Raw genomic sequence first — 23,458 nt, 5'->3', positions numbered from 1 at the left:
AGTAATAGAAAGCATATGCAAAACCTTAGTAGGATGGTTATAAGCAACTGCTTCTGAAACTTGTATGCTAGTAGTTAGAATTGTCATATAAATGAGATGGCAATTCTCTGTTCTATGTTGTTGATTTAAAAGTTCATAAGTTCTAAATGAGGAAGCATTCTCATATGCAGATCCCTATTTTGTTTAGTTTTTGACTTTGTTTCCTATATGATGTACTGAGTTTACAATAGTAATGAAATGGATACCAACTAGTATTACTCATTATGATCTTTACTTGTTCTGAATTTGGAATTGAAATGTCAGTTGTCGGAAGTTCTTACTGCACTTTCAATGGTACCCTGTTTATTTCAATAGGTAGGTTTTTTGAATATGTCTCTACCTGTTACACATCAGAATCGGGATTCCAGAATCCAAGTGGATTCTAGAACCCCAAATTCCATTGACGAAAAAAAGGTTTTTTGTTGACAGACTAAGATTTTCGTCCATGGATAAAAATTTATGGTAGAAAATAAAGCATATTTTTGTAATTCTAAGTCAAGGGTGTATTATACATCACATAGTCATGCATGAATTACTAGTAGCTCTTAAAATATTGGATCTTGTCGTTGATTTGGTTTTTTTTAAATTTGACATGAAAGGCAAAACCCACCTTTAAACTAGCAATATGTACATTTTTAAAAAAAGTTCAGAAGTATACTTAGTTTGCAAAAGTTATGAAATTAGTTCTATACCTTTTCAAAAGCATGGCAAATACACACTTTCTTACAACCACAATTGTAGCCTTATGTAAAATAAACTCAATTTTAGTCTCATGATTTTTAACAACCACAATTGTACTCTCATGCAAAAGGGGTAAAAGGAAAGTTTAAAGAAATACATGAAAATTAATGAAAAAATAACAAAAAAATTTAGCAGAAAGAAGGGAGAGGGAGGTTTTGATAAGAGTTAAAATGTTGAGTAATAAGACAAAAATTATTTTAGCTTACTAAAATAAGGGAAACAATTGAGGTCCACGAGGAGAACAATGCTCAAATGGGTATGGGTACTACCTCTTGGTATATTGGGAAGCATACATATGTTACATATACATAGTATTTGCTAGTCTAATTTAAACTTATAGCTTATAAGTTTTTGTGACATGACTTTTTGGCTCTGCTAAGGTTCTATGGATAGTACACTATTTTTTCACTAATTAGGGCCGATGATGTCCTTTTGCTTTTGGTCAACCTGATCCACATAAGAAATTGGTTAGCAAATAGTGCCCTGTTAAGAGTTATATTCGTAGGCATTTAAGTGGCACCTCAACCACTCTTATGTTGGTTAAGAGCAAGCTCCTCCACTTAAGAAAGTGGTTTGTGAATAATGTCATGACATCAAGAGTTGATTGTTTTTAAAGCATTCGTGTGGCATCTCCACTACTCTTGCCTTTATTAAAAGGAAGCAAGGCAAGTGCCTTATTTTTATAAAAACAAAGACCATCCAACTCTCCACTATAGCAATGCGGCTCTAAGGGGCTTATGTCATGGGAGGGATATGCTTTAGAGAAGTGCTCCCTTTTCTAGATGTTATTATGTGAGAAGGTGAATGGGGATTTAAATCAATACCTAAATTTGACATTGATTTCGATGTCACTCGGGTGTTTCTTTGTTAGTAACCAATGCTTGGAAATTCTCGTTGCAAAATGAAAAAGGAGGAATTGACAAATGTTATATAATATCATGTTTTTTTATGTGATGGAAATTCTATGATAGGACAAAGCTTGTCAATAGAAAAAGAAGGAAATTTAGGCATTGATTCATGTTTTTAAGATGTATTTGTTCTTTTCTAGGGTATAGGGAGTTGGTCATTTTGGGTTAAAGTGAAATTTGGGTTGTGAGAATTGAGTTGGATGGTAGGATTCAGAGATTCTCTGGTTAGTAAATGTCTTTCATAAGTTGTCTTTTAGAAGTTGGAAATAATCTTCATGGTTGCTAGCCTTGTTGCATGCAATGTGGGCCCAGGGCAGTACACCCTCATGTGTTGGCCAGCTTGTATAATGGGGTCTTTTTGGACATCATCTTGTCTTAAATTAGAAGTTGGAAATAATCTTCATGGTTGCTAGCCTCGCTGCATGCAATGTGGACCAAGGGCAGTACACCCTCATGTGTTGGCCAGCTTTTATAATGGGGTCTTTTTTAAGGGATGACCTCTCTCCTAATGAAAGTCTGCTTCGCTCTTTCTCTCCCAAAAAAAGAAAACAAGGGAAAAAAGATGAATAACATTCATTAGGCCTACCTTGTAAATGTGAGAAAATTTTAAAGGATTCCCCTAACGTCAGAAATAGTTAGAGGAAACTGTTATTTTATTTTTTCCCGATGGATGGACGAAATAAAATCTCACAAAGATTAGGCCTACCTTGTAAATGTGAGAAAATTTTAAAGGATTCCCCTAACGTCAGAAATAGTTAGAGGAAACTGTTATTTTATTTTTTCCCGATGGATGGACGAAATAAAATCTCACAAAGATAATTTTAAATGAACCCCCCTAAAACCTTCCCTCAAGGTCCCTAGGGCATGGGGAAAAAAAGACGTGTTTGAAACATTTAAGGGATTCCCCTAACGTAAGAAATAGTTAGAGGAAACCACTATTTTAAATTTTCTGGATGGAAATAAAATCTCAATAAAAATAATTTTAGCTTTCAAATGAACCCTACTAAAACCTTCCCTCAAAGGTAGGGCAAGAGAAACAAAAAGATGTGTTTGTTGTTTGGAGGAAGCTGTGTTTGTTTCGAGGAGGAAGCTGAGGTCAGGGTTGCAGCAATGACGACGTAGGATGTATTTATTTTGAGGTCTTCCTTGTCCTCCCAATGGGGATTTAGATGTACTTGGTCGCTTGATGCAGGATGTACTTATTTTGAGGTCTTCCTTGTGGACCCAAATTCTTCCAATGGGGATGAGGTGGGTGAAGCAAGCCGTCAGAAGGGTTGAAGAGATATTTACTTTTCGAGGTCTTCCTTTGGGGTCTTCCGTCTCCGATATAAATACATTGGGGTTGAAGAGAGTTTTCTTTTTTGACCTTTACGTAGTAGTGAAAGTCTTCTTTCTCCTGTAGTACTAAGCGGGCAAGCAATGGGGTGGGAGCAGCTTGCAGCTGTCCACTCACATTTGCCAATCTGCGCCGGTGCCTGCGATGTGGGAGTGTGTGGGCGAGTGAGTGGACGACTGTCTCTGCACCCATATGCGGTCTTCCTTTACTTTGGCCGCCATGATGCGCACACAAGAAGTAGGCTCTCGAACAGGCTTAAACTCCTCCGGCGGCGACGATGGCAAACCTCGTTGCTCAACAGAGATGATGCCGAAACCCTTGCGGCAACAGAGACCAAAGCTCAAGAAGGATGTTCACTCGATTTCTCGCTGGATTTCGCTCGATTTCGAGCAGGATTACGCTCGATTCATCGCTGAAACAAGCTAAAATTCCCGCGAGAACAATGCCGAGAAGAAATGCAACCGAAACACCAATGATTGCAACAAAAACACAGCAGCAGCCACAGACAACAATGACCACGACTGCCCTTAAACCCTACCTTTAAAGTTTTCACCCTTAAACCCTACCTTATTAAACCCTAATCCCCCTTAATCTCGTAACCCTAAAAAAAACCACCTTGCACATAGAATTTGGCCGCCATGATGCGCACACAAAAACTCAAGTGGACTAGGTCTTCCTTCTCCTTCTCCTACCGATATTCCTGCTCACATACATATGTCGAGTGGACTACTGTCTCTGCACCCATATGCGGTCTTCCTTTACTTTGTGTTGAGGCCTTCCTAGTGTTGTTGCGATACCTCCATTCCTGCTCACACACACGGATCACCTCCAGTGGACTAGCTACTGTCTCTGCTCCCATACACAAAGCCAACAATGGCGGAGACCTCTGCCTGTTATGATAATACCAGTCGACCGCACGCCATTTGCTTGCCATGCCCTGCTCAAGGCCACATCAATAGTCTCATGAACCTCGCCACAGCTCTCGCATCCTCTCATGGCTTCTCCATCACCTTCATCTACTTCCAACAATCCTACCTAGACGCTCAGCGCAAACACCTCCTCGACCACCTCCACCCTTCCATCCGCATCCAAGTCCTCCCTGATGGCCTCACCTCCGACCTATCCCATGACCTCTCCCTCTTCTTCCAAGCCCTCCCCGCCATGCACACCAGCTTCCGAAACTTCCTCCACGAGTATCTTGCCTCCCCCGATCACCATCCGCCCATCTCTTGCATCATCTCCGACACTTTCGTGCCTTGGGCTCAGGATGTCGCCAACTCCTTTGGAATCCCCCGAGTCGACTTCTGGACTTGCACCGCCGCCTGCTACCTCATGTTCCTCCACATTCCTCACCTCATTTCCAAGGGGTTTCTTCCCCTCAAAGGTAAACAAACCTCTTGCGTGCTTTGGGCTTGTGCTGATTCAAGCTTCATGTTGGGCATTTTTCTCACCCATTTGTTGTGGATTCTGCAGCCCCGATCGCCAACTGGAGTGGAGAAGGGGAGGCTTTGATCGACTTCATACCTGGACTCCCACCGTTTCCAATCACGGAAATGCCTCGCGAGTGTATCGTCGAAGACCTCTCAAGCCCCTTTATCGAGTTCTTCCTTGCAACTTTCGCTCCTGTGCGGGAGGCGCACACTATCCTTATTCATTCGCTTTACGAGCTAGAACGCGACGCATTCGACGCCTTGCGTGCAGACGGTATCGAAGCCTACTCGGTTGGTCCATTGTTAGGCTTCGACCCCGTCCCCAAGCATGATTCAGGCGCTCTAGTAACAAAGCCGGCTTCCGTACAAGAAGATTGTTTGACCTGGCTGGACTCCCAGGCCATTTCGTCCGTCATATATGTTGCCTTCGGCTCACTTGCGTTCTTGTCTCTTGAGGAAACCGTGGAGCTAGCGCACGGCCTGGAGCAAAGCGGACAAGCGTTCCTATGGGTGATTCGTTCCGATTCCAGAACAGGTGGTTTGTCGCAGATTCTACCTGAAGGCTTTCTCGAGAGAACGAAGGAAAGGGGTCTCATAATCTCGTGGGCACCGCAGCCAGCGGTGTTGGCGCATCCGTCGGTGGGGGGGTTCTTGACTCACTGTGGATGGAATTCAACGGTGGAGAGTCTATGGAGCGGGGTACCGCTAGTGGGATGTCCGAGGCTGGCAGAGCAGAAGTCGAATATGAGGAGTATTGCGAAAGAGTGGAAAATTGGGTTAAGGTTGGAGACGAAGCCCGACGGCACGTTCACGAGGGAGGCTGTGAAAGCAGCGGTGGAAACGCTGATGCAAGGGGAGGAGGGTGAGGAGGTGAGGAGCAAAGCCAAGGAGCTAAGCAAAATTGCAAGGAGGACTATTAGTGCTGGTGGATTATCTTATTCCAATCTAGGTAAGTTCGCCCACAACATGAAATGTCCTTGAATTCCATGCAAAAAGATTCCGTTACTAATAAATAAGTTCACAGGTTTCATATTGCCTTTTTAATATAATAGTGCCCCCCCCCCCCCCACCCAAAACAACACACAATGGAGAAGGGGAATCCCCTCATTTGGCCCCCACCTGGAAGAGCTTGACTAAAACGGCCCTTACCAACCAAAAGGTCTCCTTCATAGACCATGGGGCCTCCTCCACGTGTTTGTCATTAACGCTTTCAGGTTTAACATATTGTCCTCTTGTGTAACCAGCACCACCCAATGGCACCCATTGCTTCTCTCCCATGGGCGGGCACCAGGCAATATTATTATTATATTCTTGTATTAGGAAGATTATTGGGCCATTAAGGACATTGTATACATAATGATTTATCATTTTTCCAATAAACCTTTAGATGTGAATCGTGATATGAAAACATTTCCCTTGATTTTGGGATACTCTCCATAGGTCTCTTGATGCAATGCACTAGGTATTACAAATTTACCATTTCTTCATCTCTACCTTTATGAATGCACCCACACATAGGTTAAGTCTCCACATCATTGAGAATGTGGATTACGAGGTACAAAATATTAAGAACATGGGCCATCTCCTCTTTTCTTTTTCTCTCATCAAAAGCATTTCTTCAGTGTTGCTCAAACTCGAAAAACAGACTACCGTCAATTGGTGGGTTGGAGGTGCTGGGTTGTCTTCTCATATCTAGAGCTTGCTAAGCTTATGCATTGGAGACGTGTGTCTTTTGCATGGAAGGGGGGATGAGATCTCCTTGAAACTACCCAGACAAACTTTACTCTATGTTAGTGCACTACCTAGGAAGGAGATGAGTGAAGAAAATGAGCTAGAGGTGATTATGTCTACTTCTCTGAGGAAGGATCATGGGATGAAAGCCCCCATGAGCAGAGAGTACATGGCCTCGACATCCATCTCAGATCACGTACCTATTCTTTGGAGATTTTGTGTTCCATGCAAAGTGGGGAGGTCGATGGGCATAACCCTAAATTTAAGAAAAGGCTACTTAATTTGAAAGATTTCTACGTAGACTCCTAGAGGAACAGAGGCTCGGCTATTAGAGAGCCATGTTGTAGGTGGAACGCAACACTCCATAGAGTAATGAAGGTGACTAAAGAGGCAGATCTTCATTATAGAGCAGGGAGGAAAAGGAGCTCGGAAGGGTCAACCACGATCAGAAAGTCTCTCTAGGTGGTGCTAAAGGAAACACCCAAGAACCCAATTGTGGGGACCCTACTAGGGATGTTGAGACAACTATGCAAGAATGGGAAATGATTGAGGCAAGGTAGACCCACATCAAGAGCAGGTTGATCTTGCTCGCAATGGGGGACTGTCCCTCTAAGGATTTTTTTCAATCCATTAAGAGGAATCAACAAAGGGAATTGATAGATAGGGTGATGGATGCTTAGAGGAACCTTGTTACAGAGTTTTGGCACATGGTCAAGGTGTTTTTCGAGGGGATCTGAGTGCTATAGTTGGCGAGCTGGTGCTTCACGATGAGATGTGGCGTATAGACATAGGGATTGCCTTAAATGGCCTTGATAGCAGGGTGATAGAGTACCGAAGGAGTCGGTTAGCCAAATTGTTCACCAAGGAAGAGTTAGAGGAGACCCGAATGCCATGGCCGATGACAAGTTTCTAGGCCCCGACGGACTGACAATAGAGTTTTACCACACGCTCTGATGGGCCCTTAATCAAGATTTAATTGAAATGGCTAACAGAGCCCACAACTAGTGGGTCACTCTCAGAAGATGTTAATGCTAGGCAGATGAAGGTATTCCCTAAGAGACAAGCAGATTAAAGGTCGCTAATGGGAGGCTGATCACGAAGGCTAAGAGGAGTGATGATTCCATCGAGGAATCAACTGTGGAGCTAATTCTTTCTAGATGACACAATATCGCTCTATCAAGAGAATCTGATCAAACGTTAGAAGGGTGCTTGAAGTCAATGTGTTTTTCATAGGGTCATGGTCAAAGTGCAGTTGGTCCAATACATTCTTGCTCATGACTAATAGAGGCCCCATCGATGGACTGGATCAGAGATCTAGAATTCAACTTGGTACAAGAGGGATGATGTTGAGATACCTAGGGGGATCTTTGGGTCTTGACTTGTGACTATGCACCAATAATTCGACTGATTCATGGACTCGAGGGGTGCACTACTAAGAAACCCCATGTATCACGTGTGATCAATAGGTATTTAAAAAACCCCTCTAAAATGTTTCCCCCAATAAAACAACCCCACTTTACTTATGAACTAACATATTTTTTTCTAGAGTTGAATTAAAAAACCCCTCCAGTTATTGTAATCCTGTTAAATGTTTTTCAAAGTTTAATTAAAATACCCCTCCTTTTGAAACACGTGGTGTACACAAAACTTGTGAGGTGAACCCCCCGAGTTCATGGATAGGCTAAAAGCAAAGTTGAGATCTTAGAATGGTATCTGTCTAGGTTGGAACGATCATCTCTTGGTCATCCAACACATCGTATTGGCCTCTATTATAATATATGTTGCTTCGATTTGGCACTTTAGAAAAACACAATGGCTGGAAGTGGAAAGGTTGCTTCGGGGCTTTCTCTGGGTGGAAGAGGGTGGGAAAAGAAGGATGCATTACATACCATGGGATCCCATGACGATTCTAAAATCCCAAGGAGGGTTGGGTCTATTAAAGAGCAGGTTTAGGAATACGGCACTGCTTGGAAAATTGCTCTCCCATCAGTTTGAGGGCCAAGCCCCGTGGACAAATATTGTGAATTGCTTCATAGAGAAATCAAGGAGCAAACATGTAGGTGCATGGTCGGACTATCCTAGTATGGCAGATTATGCTTACACTTCCCGATGAAAATTGTAGGTTCAAATGTATGGCGGGTCTGGTCCAAGAGTGGAAATTATGCATTGGGCAGCTAATGTGGAAAAGTTAGAAGGGGATAAGGGGGTATGCTAGTTTAAATGAATGCCTTTGGTGGAGTAGAGCCCCAACCTAGAATCGGTGAACTATTCACCCTCCATAACCCATAGAGAGATTTGAGATTATACAAGAGGGGATTAGATCTTGGGGCAATTTTTGGGACCTGTGGTGCATAGCTAGATTTCCTATAGGCTGTGCGAACCCCAGACTCATGGTCAACTAAATGTGTGCCAGTGGTAGATTGGAAGGCGAATCAATGGTGCCTTGGCAAGACACCGATCAGCAAGCTCTCTACCACAAGCATCTCACTAAGGGAGAGGCCTAGTTTGGTGAGATCAACAAGAAATGGAACCTTTGATGTAGGCCAGCCTGGTGGAAAGTGAGGCTTAATGAGATTTGGAAGGGATGCGTAATGGGGAAGGTGAGGTCATGTTATGGAAGGCAATGAATCTAAATAGAAAATTTCAAATTCATGATTCAAAAAATTTGGGAACTTCGGCTCCTTCGGGCCGAATAATATGTAAGGATGAAATAATCGGGCTAAAAATCATAGCCATGTCATGCTTTCATGGTGATTTTCCACGTCATTCATTTATATTCGTACGAATAAAGTTTATACATACGAATACTTTATTTTACGAATACTTATTTGTACAAATAAACTTTATTCATATAAATAACTTATTTGTAAGAATAGTTTAGGTTATATAAGCTAACAAATGACCCTCATATGCCCCTCATATGTTTATCTAAAGAGATAAAAAAAGGGAAATAAAAGAAGGAAGGCCTATTAGGTTGCTCTGGCAAGCAATCTTGAAGGTCTGAACTAAAATGGAATTTGTTTATTGTGTGAGTTCTAAGGGTCCCTATAGACTCTTAGATCTTGTGTCTAAAATATGATGGAATTTGTTTCCTATTTGTGTGAGTTCTAAGTGTCTCTATAAACTCTTAGATCTCTTGTGTGAAATGCGATTTTTGTTCTTATTTATGTGTTACATTTGTGTGATTTCTTTGAATCTCATTAGAGATTCAAAGATCTCTTGTGTGAACATTTCTTTTTTGTAATTTGATAGAGTTCTTAGGGTTTCATTTGAGTGCTTAAGATCTCTTATATAGGCTAATCATTAAATAGACCTTGATACAGTTCTTAGCATCTCATTTTTTAGCTCTTAATATCTCTAAGATAAGCTAATTTATGCAATGTGAATAGTGCTTTTTGTAACTAAATAAAGTTCTTAAGATCTCTAAGATAGGGTATGTAAATTATGCTCTTTGTAGTTTGATAGACTTCTTAAGATTTTATTTTATTTAGTTCTTAAACCTCTTTTAGGTTATGTCTTTGAATTAACATTCTTACAATTAGTATTTGGAGAAAACATTATTCTTTCAATGCTATGTGAATGAATTTTTTGCAACCCTGTGAAATGTGGTAAATATTAAAATGTAGATAATCATAACTTGCATTATTACACGTATTATTGAGAGTATTTTTATTCTCTCAATATTATGTGAATGAATATGTTGTATCTTTATAAAATTGGAGTTCTTGTACTTACTATTGAAAGCATATATATGTATTCTTTCAAGTTTATGTGGATGAACTTTTAACTAGCGCGCTCTACACTTTTTTAATGAAAATTTTTTATTCTTTTTAATAGTATGTGAATGAATTTTTAATAATATGCATTATAACAATTACTTAATGCTTAATTTTGAGAGAATATATTCATTCTTTCAATTGGATGTGAATGAATGCATAACTATTTGAAACATGTACTCTTAATTAGAGTTCTTACACATATTATTGAAACAATACATATGTGTTTATGTGAATGAACATTAAGTAAACATTCTTACACTTACTTTTGAATGATATTTTTTATTCTTTCAATATTATGTGAATGAATCCAATGTTGTCGAGACCTCAATATATTATGAAAGAATGAAAAAGGTCTAATACAATTGTGCAAGATATGCTGGGTGGTTTTTTGCAAATTCCATGCACACTGGTGTTGCATAATGATCAAGTTGCAAATAAAACAATACAATCAAAAAAAGATCTCAAAAAAATTGTGTGCATTTCAGTACATTGAGTACAACAATGGTTCTTGGTACGTAAGGTGTAAGCTACAATGGTCCAGTTCTACAACATGAAAGAAAGAGGTGAATGTAATAATTTGGGTATTCATTTCATGTTTCCTTCAAAGCATCATGTTGATGACAAACCGTGCATAGGCTTGACGGCTTGACTATTATGCTTTTGTAGATTACAATGGAAAACCAGTGTATGTTATCAAGTTGGGTGAGTGTGAAGTAGTGAAAGGACACAAGTTAGAGCAAGTCAACATTACACTTATGAATAAGGCTTTACAACATGAACAAGATAGAAAAATTATTGAAGATTTTAGCGTGCAATCAGAAAAGCATATTTGGTGGCTTGTAGCCTTTGAAGTCCCTAAAGAAACCCACTCTTACATGAAGTGGGTCTTTGAACGGCGGTCTCCAATTCCAAGCATTGTAGATGCTCATACCAAGGGAGAGTTACTTCATGTTGAAGGATTTGTATCTTTGAACATTGAGTGGCATATGTATGGAGACTTGAAAACATTGAAGTGCATGGTTGGCATTTAGACACGTGCAAATGCAACATACCCATGTCTCTTTTGCATGCACTCACAAGTTGGAAAGAACACAAAAAATAATAAAAACAATGTAGATGATGGCAAGTACCAATGGAGAAATGGCGTTATGAGTTGTGATCAAGAGAGGGCACCAGATCAAGACAAAGTTGATGAAAGTTGGATGCAATTTTAAACATCCCACTAGAAAGAGTGCATTTTTGTGTCTTGCATGCAGAGATGTGTTTGATCAATAGGTTTCTATACTTACATATAATGTATGTATGGAATATGAAACCTAAAGAAAGATCTGCAGCTTCTATTGCATAGCTCAAAGCTCTTTTGTCTAGGATGGGATTGCATGGAGGCAACGTCACACTTCAAAATGATCCACAACTCTTAGGGGCTTCAAGGAATTGTCCATGTAAGTTTCAATGGGTAGTGTGAAGGCACAAAGATTCTTTTCTAATCATGGCTAAAAATGGCATGGCACATAACTTGGGGTTTTTGGAAGGCATTGCGCAAGTGCACCACAAATTTAGAAGCTAATCCTAATGTCAAAAATATGAGAGCACATATTTACCTTAGAGTGACGAATCAAAAGATTGATGCATGTCCCAAAAAATGTGTAGCAAAATAACATTTGTTTTTGTGAAGCCAACTCTCCTTATGCGATACTCCTTAGTATCCTTTTCTCAAAACTGGTAAAGGCTTCTCATGAGTAACTTATAAATATACTCCAAACAACATCAATTAAATGATCAAAAGCATAAGAGACTCCTCACCCATCCCAATGTGGGGAACCATAGTATATGAGTCTTGTGCACTCAACATGTACACCCTAGGATCACAAGGGTTCCCAAGGGGAGGAGAGAGAGAGAGAGAGAGAGAGTGGAGAAAAATACCCCAGAACATGGCACTCGAAGATCTTAAAAGATTATAACAAAAGTAATCATTATATTATATTCCAATAGTACGCATATCTTGCAAGTACATCAAGAAATCAAGGTTGAATCTTTTAGGTGTCCAATACTCCACGGTCGGGGTCCACTTACCTAGCACCATCTAGAAAAAACCAGTTGTTAGAAGAACAAAGTTTTAAATGGGTAGACAGGTAATGCCTGCATACCCCGGCTTGTTATTGCTTTACCTAGGAGAAAGAGACACATCTAGATTCAGAATTGCATATTTCATACCAAAAAGGCTAGGGGGACATCATGAAATGTTGGAGACATAAGTGCTTGCCTACCATATAGGAGGCATTAGGAAGGACAATAATTTTGAAGCTCAATTACCTAGCCTTCCATATAGGAGGGAAACAATGGCATTAGAAAGGACATTTGTAATAATAGACAGCGACCTAGCATTTCATGGAAGAGGCATAAAAAAGGTTAGCTTTCCAAGTAAAAGGTAAGCGATCCATCCAAACATAGAACTACACATTACATTGTGTCATAGCTTAGTGGGTATTATGAATTGTTTAGGCATAGGATGTGCTCACCTTCCATGTAGGAGTTATTAATGAGGATAATTATTTTGAAAAAAAAGTCCTAGCCTTCCATAGAGGAGGCATGATAAATTTTTAAGCCTTCCATGTAGGAGGCATTAGAACTTAAAAGAAGGCAATGACCTAGCCTTCCATAGAGGAGGCATAATTAGCTTTGCAAATAGGAGGCAATAGAAGGGACAATTGTATTGAAACAAAATCATCTAGCCTTCCATAAAGGAGGCATGAAAATATTATCTCTCTCATTGCATTAGGAACTCATAATAAAGTATCAAATAACAAGTACTTGCTTACACAAGAAGAAGGGGGGAATAAATTAGATTAAAAAAATATTTGTGGCAAGTGCATGTTGCAACGGGGGATGCTTCAAACAAGATAGGCCAATAGATCATGGAAGAGACAAGCTTGAGTTAGGTCACGACTAGTGGAAACTCAGTTTAACATTTTCTTGGTTTTTCAAGGAAGATAGGGTTGTGTTCTAGAAATTGTGTAAGCAAGCATGATGCAATATCAATCCTTCTTTTCTAGCTTCCTTCATTTTTTAATTGACGAAGGCAATAAAGGTAGAATCAGTATTAATGGACATACGGGCCATCTTACAAGGGGCACAGGTACCAGATGTGTCCTAAAAAGGAGACATACATTCGTCAGTACATAGGGTAAGTAAGCATTAAAAAGCTATCCATTATCTATAAAGTGCCCACTCTACCACTATAAGGAAAATTATAACCCCACAAAAAGCTATCCAATATCTATATAGGGAAAACTTGCCGCTGTAGCATTGTAAAAAATTATAGTGTTGAAGCAAAAGTATGTGAAAAAATTAAAGTGGTAACCAAGAAAAGAAGGTTTGTAAGTACACATAATCGTAGGCCTACAAGTTCTATACATGTGTAACTAAAATCACAAGGATGCCTTGAAAAATGCATACAAACACATCTCTAGTTAAAAAACTAAGTACATAAGACGTCTCTAATTGACCCAATACGTACATAACTTATGGGTTAAAAAAATTTAGAATAAATTGCAAAATATCGTAAATTAATTGAAAGTAAAAAAAAATGGGGGGCATAAGCAATTAATTATGATGAAGGAAATAAGACGATGTTATTAACTGACTTACTTAATGATTACACTCTTTCCTCAATAAACAAGCTAATGTGTAACTCAACCTAGTCTATAAAGAGAGACTATCCCTTATAAACAAAAGAACCGTATGCTAGCTAGAACGTTAGTAGATAACCATAACTATAAGACTAAGTAAAAAATGTAACACTACATAGAAGATAGGACGTAGTATGATACATAGCGAAGGGAGAGCAGAACATGCACATAAATCCATGCAAGAATACGTGTAGGCGGGGTCGAAGGAATTCGGAGGACCAAAACCTCCATTGAGCAGGTAGGAGGCATCATGCATGAATGCAAAACTACCATCAAAAGCATGCAAGGCTATGCACGGCACAACAGTCGGTGAGGTGCCCATGCTTGAGAAGGATAGAGACCAGAGAAAGCCCAATGGCTCGAACTAGGACTACATTCCCACGTTTGGGACACGAATCACCAAGGGCAATGTGGCTCCCTGTGCATGTACGTGACAAGGGCGGGCAGACGAGGTGACCAGAGGAGTTTGTGAGTGTTGCACAGCAGAAGAAGGTACACCCAGGTAAGAAGGAGCATATGGGAGGGTGTAGATAGGTTGGAGATATTGGGAGCAAGCAGGTGGCAGGCAAAGATCGTGCGAGAGAACACGAACAACCAGCGTTCCAATCCATGCAATCTACATAAAAAGCAAGTAAGTAGCCGCATGAGTTGAAAGGAATAAGGATGAGAGGCCAATTCGTGAAATCAAACAAACCTCAGATGAAGCCACGAGTGATGGGGAAAGAGTAGGAAGTGGAGGACTAGTTGTGAGGATTGAGTCAAAGAGTAGGGAGGAAAGTGACAACTTGAAGGGAGAGGGAGCTCTTTAGAATTAGGTAGCACGACCCTACAATAAATGTCCTCCATATGCACCACAAATTAGGCCAAGGATAACATCCTCTCCCATCTTTTGATCTATCCCTGCAAAAATCTTAAGGTACAAATCTATCAGTTCTTAGATACTATCAAAACCCATAGGTTCCTTTCATAAGTCCATAGGGTGGCATATGATATTGTAGAACCATAAACAAGGGGGAATGAGTAGTGATAGGGGAAGAAAAGAAATCACATGAGTTTTAACTCCCAATTATAAAGACGTTAGAAGAAATTTTTTCTCATTAAATCCACGTAAGGAATAGATTAAGACTTATCAAAGACGTCATAAAAATTTGGACTGGCTAGTGTGTGTTAACTCATGTGTATGGGTGTGAGGGGTTATGAGTGGGATAAAAAGTGTGTGTGTGTGTGTGTGTGTGTGTAAGTAGGAGTGTTGTAGGGCTAGGGGAAGATTTTACATGAGTTTTGGATTTTAACCCTCAATTATGAAAAGATATTTAGAAGCACTATCTACTTTTTAAATTTTCGAGAAGAAAAGATTGTCAAAAAGATGTCATAACAAGTTTGGACCGGATCATGTATATAGTTCCAAAAATAATTATTAGAAATGGACTATCAAAGTATCAATAGGTACATTATATTGTGTTTGCAAAGATTTCCTAGGTCTCTACTCAAAAAAAGGCCTATGTGTGTTTGTGTGTGTGTGTGTGTGTGTGTGTGTGTGTGAGGGAGTACAAATCAGATAAATGTGTGTGTGTGTGTTTGTGTGTGTGTGTACCCTCCGTGACCCTGGGAGGATGCCACATGATGGGGGCAGAATACCCATCATGTGGTATCCTGCCCCGCACCAAACCAAGTTAAGAGTGGGGAAGTGTTAATTTGAGGGCTAGGAAAATTGTTGGTAGCTATGAAGTTGAAAATAAGTTTTTGGATCTTATGTCAATGAAAGCCATTGGCACATTAGGAAAAAAGATGGCTCATTTTGGGCCCTGTAAGAAATTCACTATTTTCTCTTTTATCTCTCTTCTAAAATGTGGAGAAAGAAATAAAATACGGATATCTGTCAGTTCAGGACTACAAGTGTGTCAGTCCGGGGAGGAATAAAAAAGTCCTTTCAAATAATTGAGAAGACGTTGCATTAAACTCTCCATATAGATTTTGCATCTCTTTCGACGGCATTCCAACAGCCTCTCATAAAGAACCCATCACGCCATCACTAATCTTTTTTTTTTCAAATATTTGAATGGTTACCGCGAAAGATTAGATGAGTTTTATAAAAAGCAGACAAGATGAAGAACCAACCCTCATGAAATGGTTGCGTGCAACCATGCTGTTGAAGAAGAACCTCAAAAGAAGCGACTACACCATTTGCACATTGATTTAGAAGAATAATACGCACCCCTATAAAAAAGAGGAAAGGTTCCGCTTGTAAATGCTGTGAGCAAAAGGAAAACATGAGAAGAGCAAGCTCCCAACATATCGACTTATGGTGCGACGGACAAAAATTTACCCCAAATGTCCATTGAGGAATTCGAGCCCTCCATTTTCTAATCGGACAACACTATTGAGGTTTGTGGATGACAGGAACAATGGAATGTATGGATACATTTCAACTCAACATTCAACTGCGATAGAAATGTACAAGACATTGTATGTTCGAGACAGATTGGAGAAGGCGCAAGAAATGTCAATAGATTTAGACTTGAAAGAGCAACTGCAAAGGGAAATCGAAGACCATTCAAAGACAAAGAATGAGCTACGAAGAGCAAAAATGAAGAGAATGGTTCTTGGAGAGAGACAACGAAGCAAGAGAATTCGAAACATTGCGGAGTTGAAAGCTGGCACTGGAGGATGTAAGCGCAGAGTATAGAAAGCAAGGTAAGAGTACATCTTGTTTAGCCATTGTATTTGTATATGTGTGTCTGTCTTGCAAGAAAATCTGTGATATTGCAAAGTGTACTTGTTGCAGGGAAATTTTAGGACCTCAGAAAGAAAACATTGATCCTAATTTAATTCCTGTCAAACATATGAAGGGTTTAGTCTCCCCTGTTGTTGCAAAAAACATGATTAAGGAAAAGAAGTTTAAGAATGTAAAACGTGAAGTTCTTGAAGACTTTGTATCGAAAAGTAAAGCTGATGCCACGAAAATTCAAGAGGCTCTTGATGTGAGCGGAGTGAGTAGAAAGGGATATGCTTCAATATTTAGAGTTGTGTCATCAACATTAAAAGATCAACGGATAAAACGTGTGTTGTTACCAATACCAACACAAGTTTGGAAGGAACGGTGTCATCTCAACCAAGAAATTGATAAGTTCATTGGACAGTACTTTCATATCGAAAGTGTATATGAAGGTGAAAAGGGAAGCACTACATATAATTCTTGAAATAATATTTTTGTAGATCTTGAACAATTGCAAAGACTAATGGTTGAGTTCTACAATATCACATTTGAAGAATGTAAAGGAGTTTTGAAGTTTGTTGTGAAGCTCGATGAGTGTGAAATTGTCAAGGAAAGAAAGATAGAGAGAGTTTCTATCACTTTGATGAATCGAGTACTTGATCAATCGATCACAAACTCTAGCTCAAAGTGCTTCAGTGTCCATACGGAAAAGCATGTACGGTGGTTGGGCTCATTTGAGGTATGTAAACTATCGCCTTCCAAATTAGTCTTTGCTCAAAATGTAATAAATTTTATATCATATATCTTGCAAACCTATGGTTTTAAATTATAGGTGAAGACTGAGGACCATGCACTACTTTATTGGGTATTTCATCAAATAGATATACCATCAATTATCAAGAGTCAAGTCTAAGGACGCCATCTTCATGTTCTAGGGAAGGGTGATTTTCAAATTGAATGGCATATGGTAGGTGACCTGAAGACACTGAAGTGTATGTTCAATATAAGCAAAGAGGGTAACTCAAAATATCTTTGCTTGTATTGCAATGAACCAGTGCCTGTCCTAGATTCTAAATGGTGGAAAAGAGCACCCAACCAAGATAAAGTATATAAAAGTTTCAAAGCAGTTCTTGAGATCCCATTATGCAATGTTCACATTTGTACATTGCATGCATTATGTAGGATCATTGAGAAACTAGTTTTCCCAGATATTGAATTTGCATGGAAACTTCGCTCTGAGAGTAGAAGAAAAGAGGCACTACAATCATTAGAAGCAATGCCTATCAGAAATTGGTCTGCATGAAGGAGATGTACATGTTACAAAGGATCTTTAAAAATCTACAAATGGAAAAGATGTTCCTATCAAGCCATCTATTGGTGGAGTAAAGGCTAGAAGATTTTTGTCTCATCCAGAGAAAAGAAAAATAAATGGCAGTAAAACAACATACATATCAAGGATAAAGTATAACTTATGAAGAAAAGTACACAATGCTGTTAAAAGATCATCAGGCAGACAAATTGGCAAGAGATGTCAAGGCATAAGTGTGGAAATGCTTAGATAAGCTTTTTGTTTTTTGTGAGCAAGCCACCTTTAGCAAAATTCATCAACAATCATTTGAAGAAGCGGTAAAGAGTTTTGGAAAGGCAATGAAAGAGGCTTGGACAACATGTAACATCACTGATTACATGGTAAGAACAATATCCTATTTTTGTGCATGTTTTTTTAATAAAGAAAACAATATTAGTTTTATATATTCTAATTCCCACTTGCCTATGTATCAAAATAGCATATAATCTACAATCACCTTCCTTGCTTTGTAAAAAAATATGGATGCCCTGCAATTTGGTCCACACAGGGAATGGAGAAATCACACTACATGGCACAGAATGCATTCTTTCGACATACACAACATTTTGGAGGAAAACAGAAAGCCAATAGTTTAAAAGAAGTCTTCTAGTGGTTCTATCAAGGAATACTACAAAGACTTCAAGCCAAGAATAAAGTTAATACATCACAGGTTAAGCTAGCTTTCAAATTGGCTCAAAAGGAAAGAAGGAGGTAGATTTTGGAGAACTCAAATGTAGCACAAAGACATGCTCTGTGGAGACACTCAAAGATATTTGTAAACCACAAATGGGTAGATGAGTGCTAAACCTTGTGCATCAATTGCTGTCGTCAAATGTAACAATTTTTTTTTTGCAATGAACAAGACTTGTATCTTTCATTCATAAGAAGTCATTGTATGCAACCATTGAAATATTTGAAATGTACTACATATATTTCTATTTCAAAATGTACATTCTTTTTGTCACAAATACACATAAACATAACTAAGACATTCTAAAATGACGGTGTTCTCACAATTCAACTCTACTTCTATCTTGTAAAATATACAATGCCATACAGGCTATCCTTCCAATGGTTTGCCAACTTTGCTTGGAATCCTTCTTGTGACTTTGATTGGAGACCTTTTTTTCTTGAGATGAGGAGCAACCGAACTCTTCTCATGTTGTGCAAGAGTTGTTGTGGTCGCAGTTTGCTCTTCATCTATTTTGTCAGGAAGGGCCACCAAAGAAGGCTCTCAATTCCTTATGAGCTTATTCTTTCCATAAGCTTCCAAGGAGAGGGGATCCTTTACACCACAAGCTAGTGCCTAGGCAGTATATGTCAAAAAGTAACTAGCTCTTGAGCCTTGCTTTCCAGCATAACACCCAAAAATAATTAAAGTAGACCGCTTCTCTATCAGAATGATCTTATCTATTTGCCACAATATAGGATGAACACCCAAAAATTTTGACAAACACTTGAAAAAATAAGTAAGAGCAACTCCATTGTTGCTAAACAATTTGCTAAAAATCAATATCTTTGCAGCAGATAGGCCTTTGATATAATGAGAAAGGCTTGATAGTTTAAGCCCAGGAATTCTACTTCCAGTTGCCCTCAAGAGGAATGTGCCATCTTCAATGAACAACTGCCATACGCAAAACACACTTAGATTTAAAACAGACCATCAAATTGCATATCTAAACTCCAAATTCAAGAAAGGTAGGTGCCTTACCTCAATATTCTCATCCTTCTCTAGTATACCATCGTTAAACAAGGAGATACCCATCTCCTCCTTCCCCTCGGAGCTGTGACTTATCCTAGCTTGTTGTGAGGTTCATTCGTGCTTGGGTTTCTTGAAAGATTGTCTCATCCACCTCTTCATACATTTTGGCTCGCTCAAAATAGATGGACAATGCTTCCAAAGGATTGAATTTGTCCTCCAGCTCTAACAAAGGATCGTCTCATCAATCCTTACTTCCTTGTCAACCCTGCAAGATTGTGCAATAAGGGCAATTGCATAATCTTCTCTCAAATTTAACATGCACTGTACGTCATACAACAAGACATACTCTTTTCCCTCAATATTAAATGAGGGAAGAATGGGCACAGTGAGGTCGGAGTTCTCAGCCTCAACATCATCCACTATGACAGCATCTCTTAGGGTCTCATTTTTTAAGGCCACTAGGTCCAAAGCTGCAACTGCAAGCTCCTCTTCTTTCAAGTCGCGATCTTCTCTTCCACTTCTGGTAGGTCTGACTTATCTTCTGTTTCCTCTTCCTCATCACTATTCTTTGGATCCTCAACTGATCCATAAGCATAGTGTACACACATGGCAAATGCAAGTGACTCTTCAAGTATCCTGCAATTGCCCTTGTGTACAGTGCAGATTCCCTTGTGGCAGTCTTCAAAACTATCATGGGGTTGGAGAAGCTAAGAAGGAGGAGAGTGACAATGTGGCAAAGTGAGAAGGAGAAGGGTATGTTCTAGCTTGTGCATTTGATACTTCATCCTATCAGTTGCGGCAATGTCCTTGATATATGTACAAAAGTCTTACTGTTGTGACAACTTTTGATCCTTCAACTATCAGCTTGTGGAAGGATTCATACACCTCTCCAAGAAAATCCTTGTGCTGTGTCAGAAGAGACTGCTAATCAATCTCCTTATTGAACATCTCATGGTATTTGTGATAGTGCATTTGGCATTCTGACTTTTGTAGAAATTCAAAGAGCTGCAGTTGGGGTGACTTCTTTTCCTCCTTCTCCTTCCCTTAGCAACTAATTGTCCACCTTTGTCTGAACCCTTATCAATGGGCTTTCTTCTCTTGACTGCATCATACAAAATTAAAATTGAGTCATGCACATATAGCTAAAAAGAAATAGAAGCACTCATAAAGAAATTCTTACCAGGAGATTCCTCCTCCCTTACATCATAAGCAGAGAGGTCAATGGTCTTCCTGAGAGGTCTTGCTGCATCACCTAGATGGTTAGCTCCTCCTCTTTGAAAGTTTGCAAAAAAATGCGATATGACTGTCTTTCTAGTTAAATACACTAAAATCGCATTTTCTAGCAAAAAGTTCTATTGATGCAAAAACAATTGTAGCAGTAGTGTGAAATTTGCTCATAAATGTGATATGGGTAATCCTAAAATAAAGAAGGCTTAAATCGCATTTTCAAGAAAACTCCTTGGCCACACAATATTAATCTCCAGGCTTCATATAAAACATCAGGTCCATACAAATTCAGGTAAATCTTTAAGATAGTTGTCTTGATCATTCAAAAGATGAAGCAAATGCCTAATAGCTGATGCAGTAGAATTAGATAGATCAAGAAGACATCTGGAAAGGTAGATCAAGACTGTGGTGTATTTAAGTACCTGTATCCTTTCTCTCCATGGCTTTTGCACAAGTGTAGGTAGGTGGGGATGATGATGGGAGAAAATACAAGGTCTAAAGTGTTGTCCAGATGAAGATGAGGAAGAAGATGAAGTTTCAAACTATTGAATGGATGGAGAAAAGTGAAGATAAGAGGAGCTGGCATAGATATCTATGCAAGTCACACTTGTCAACCACACATGCCAAAAACGATCTTTGTGGTACTAGTGAGTTAAGTATCTAGTGATTGCATGCACCTATTTTTAGACCAAGCTGCCAAACCTAATCATTCCCTTTGTCATCTCCATCTCTAGTTTCATCTTCCTCCCTATAGGCTTGTGCTAGACAACCTCAACAACTCTATTAAACTAACCCAATACAGCTCTAGCTCCTTCCCCCAGACCCACTACAGCTCTATCTCAACCCATCAAGATGACACCCATCAAACTATCACCCAAATCCTCAACAACTCTATCCCACTGACCCACTATAGCTCAAGCTCCATCATCCAGACCCACTACAGCTCAAGCTCCATCATCCAAATCCTCAACAGCTCTATCACACATACCCACTACAGCTCAAGCTCCATCATCCAGACCCACTACAGCTCTAGCTCAACCCATCAAGATGACACCCATTAAACTATTATCCACAGCCTCACTAGCTCTATCACACTGACCCACTACAGCTCAAAATCCAGCAAGCTGACAACCATCAAGCTGTCACCCATGAAGCTCTTGTTATCTACATACTAATAAGGTTAGTACCTTTTGTAAATTGATCTTTCTCAAACATTCTACAAACTCTTGTACAACAATTTGCTCAAAAATGCGATATTCAAGTTTGTTTAAGAAAACTGCTCCAAATCGCATTTTTAATCAAATACTAGCACACATAGCATGTTTTGTGGATAAACATGATATAGGGTGTTTTTATGCAAACAGAGCCTCAAATCGCATTTTTTGGAAAATATTATTGTCCTCTATGGAGCAAGGACTGGGATCTAAGGAAAGGTGAGGTCTAAACAATCACAGATCAATAAAGCACTACTGCCCACAAATATAGTAGATTCCAAAGTGGGATATATGAATACTTAGATTTTTTCTGTCTTCTTGGCCCTGGTGACTTATCTGTGGCTCTTGAACAGGTGCAGTAAGGGGGGGGGGTGTGGGTATGATGGGAGTAAGGGGGGGGGATGATGGCAGTGATGCAGATAAGGATATGGTGTAGGGATGGAGAAAAGTGTAGATAAGAGGAAAAGGCACAGTTTTCAATGCATGTCACATCTATCTTGTCAACCACACATGTGAAAGACGATCTTCTAGGTACACGTGCATTTATTTTCTTATCATTGCTTGCACAAATTTTGAGACAAAACCACCACTAAGTAGAGCTACCCCTCATTTCATCCCTATCTCTAGTTTCAGTTGCCTCCAACCTCACCAGATCACCACCTCCATTGCAAAGTCCCACTGCAACTCCAGCTCCAACCTCACTACCTCACCACCTCTATCACAAAGTCCCACTGCAGCTCCAGCTTCAACCTCACCAGCTCCACCACCCATTGTAGCTCAGCCACAACCTCCCCAGCTCCATCTCACACCTCCCCAGCTCCCAACCTCACCAACTCCAACTCTACACACAAGCCTGTTAGATATCAATGCTCCACTCTCGTGTAACTACGCGGGAACCAACTAACTCTACTTGTAAGCCCCCCATATGAGGAGAAGGCATTTGAGTAGCACGGTTATCTGGTAGGTCCTGGTTTGGACACCAGATGGGGGCCATGTGTGGCCTGATGGCTGGACGGCTTCAGATAGAGTTGGCACACTACCAACTAGGCTACATGCAAGTGCAGGAAGGCATCCCATGACTGACCACACTGAGGGTAGACGGAGCATTTCTCGAGGCAGCCCACTCTCGGGTTGTGGGGCCCGTTTGGAGCCCCAGATGATCCCGGATGGCTCTGGGGCAAATGATAACCATAGGTTAGTTGCTCTATTCTGTGCCACGGTTCTAACGTGTGGTCGGTGGCCTATTTTGGGACCGACCTCGAGTCGGCCAAAGCTTGACTAACCACAATTCACAGTGTTTTGGCCTTAGCAGCACAGGAAAGTTGGCCCATGTTTCAGATGGATGTAAAATCCACCTTTTTGAATGGAGATCTCAAGGAGGAGGTATACGTGGAACAACCACCAGGATTTGTGATCCCTGGTTCAGAAGGTAAAGTCTGTAAACTGAAGAAGGCACTTTATGGGCTAAAACAGGCCCCACGAGCGTGGTACCAATGGATTGATGCCTACTTTCTACAAAATGGGTTCAGGAGGAGCCCATCTGATGCAAATTTGTATATCTACATAGAAGGAGGCAGGTGTATGATCGTGGTCCTTTA

At 39.9% G+C, this 23,458-nt stretch overlaps 1 protein-coding gene across 1 annotated transcript; it reads left to right on the top strand.

Annotated features, from left to right (window-relative positions):
• The first annotated feature begins 3,814 nt into the window (after positions 1-3,814).
• LOC147886425 (7-deoxyloganetin glucosyltransferase-like) lies at positions 3,815-5,435 on the top strand. Its single transcript, XM_087395245.1, has 2 exons — positions 3,815-4,408; positions 4,498-5,435. The coding sequence occupies exons 1-2, from the start codon at positions 3,898-3,900 to the stop codon at positions 5,433-5,435; spliced, it is 1,449 nt and encodes a 482-aa protein (XP_087251371.1). The 5' UTR covers positions 3,815-3,897.
• Positions 5,436-23,458: the final 18,023 nt, after the last annotated feature.

Source organism: Dipteris shenzhenensis, chromosome 24 (genome assembly GCF_047967505.1).
Source record: "Dipteris shenzhenensis isolate YYH24624 ecotype China chromosome 24, Dip_SZ_1.0, whole genome shotgun sequence".
NCBI lineage: Eukaryota > Viridiplantae > Streptophyta > Polypodiopsida > Gleicheniales > Dipteridaceae > Dipteris > Dipteris shenzhenensis.
This window is presented reverse-complemented; position numbering and strand designations above follow the sequence as displayed.

What these genes read in the sequence shown, in the direction of transcription:
- LOC147886425 (XM_087395245.1), top strand. Translation starts at nt 3,898, where the DNA reads ATGGCGGAGACCTCTGCCTGTTATGATAATACCAGTCGACCGCACGCC. An exon ending in GGGGTTTCTTCCCCTCAAAG is followed by an intron (nt 4,409 to 4,497) that starts GTAAACAAACCT and finishes TGGATTCTGCAG; the next exon opens with CCCCGATCGCCAACTGGAGT.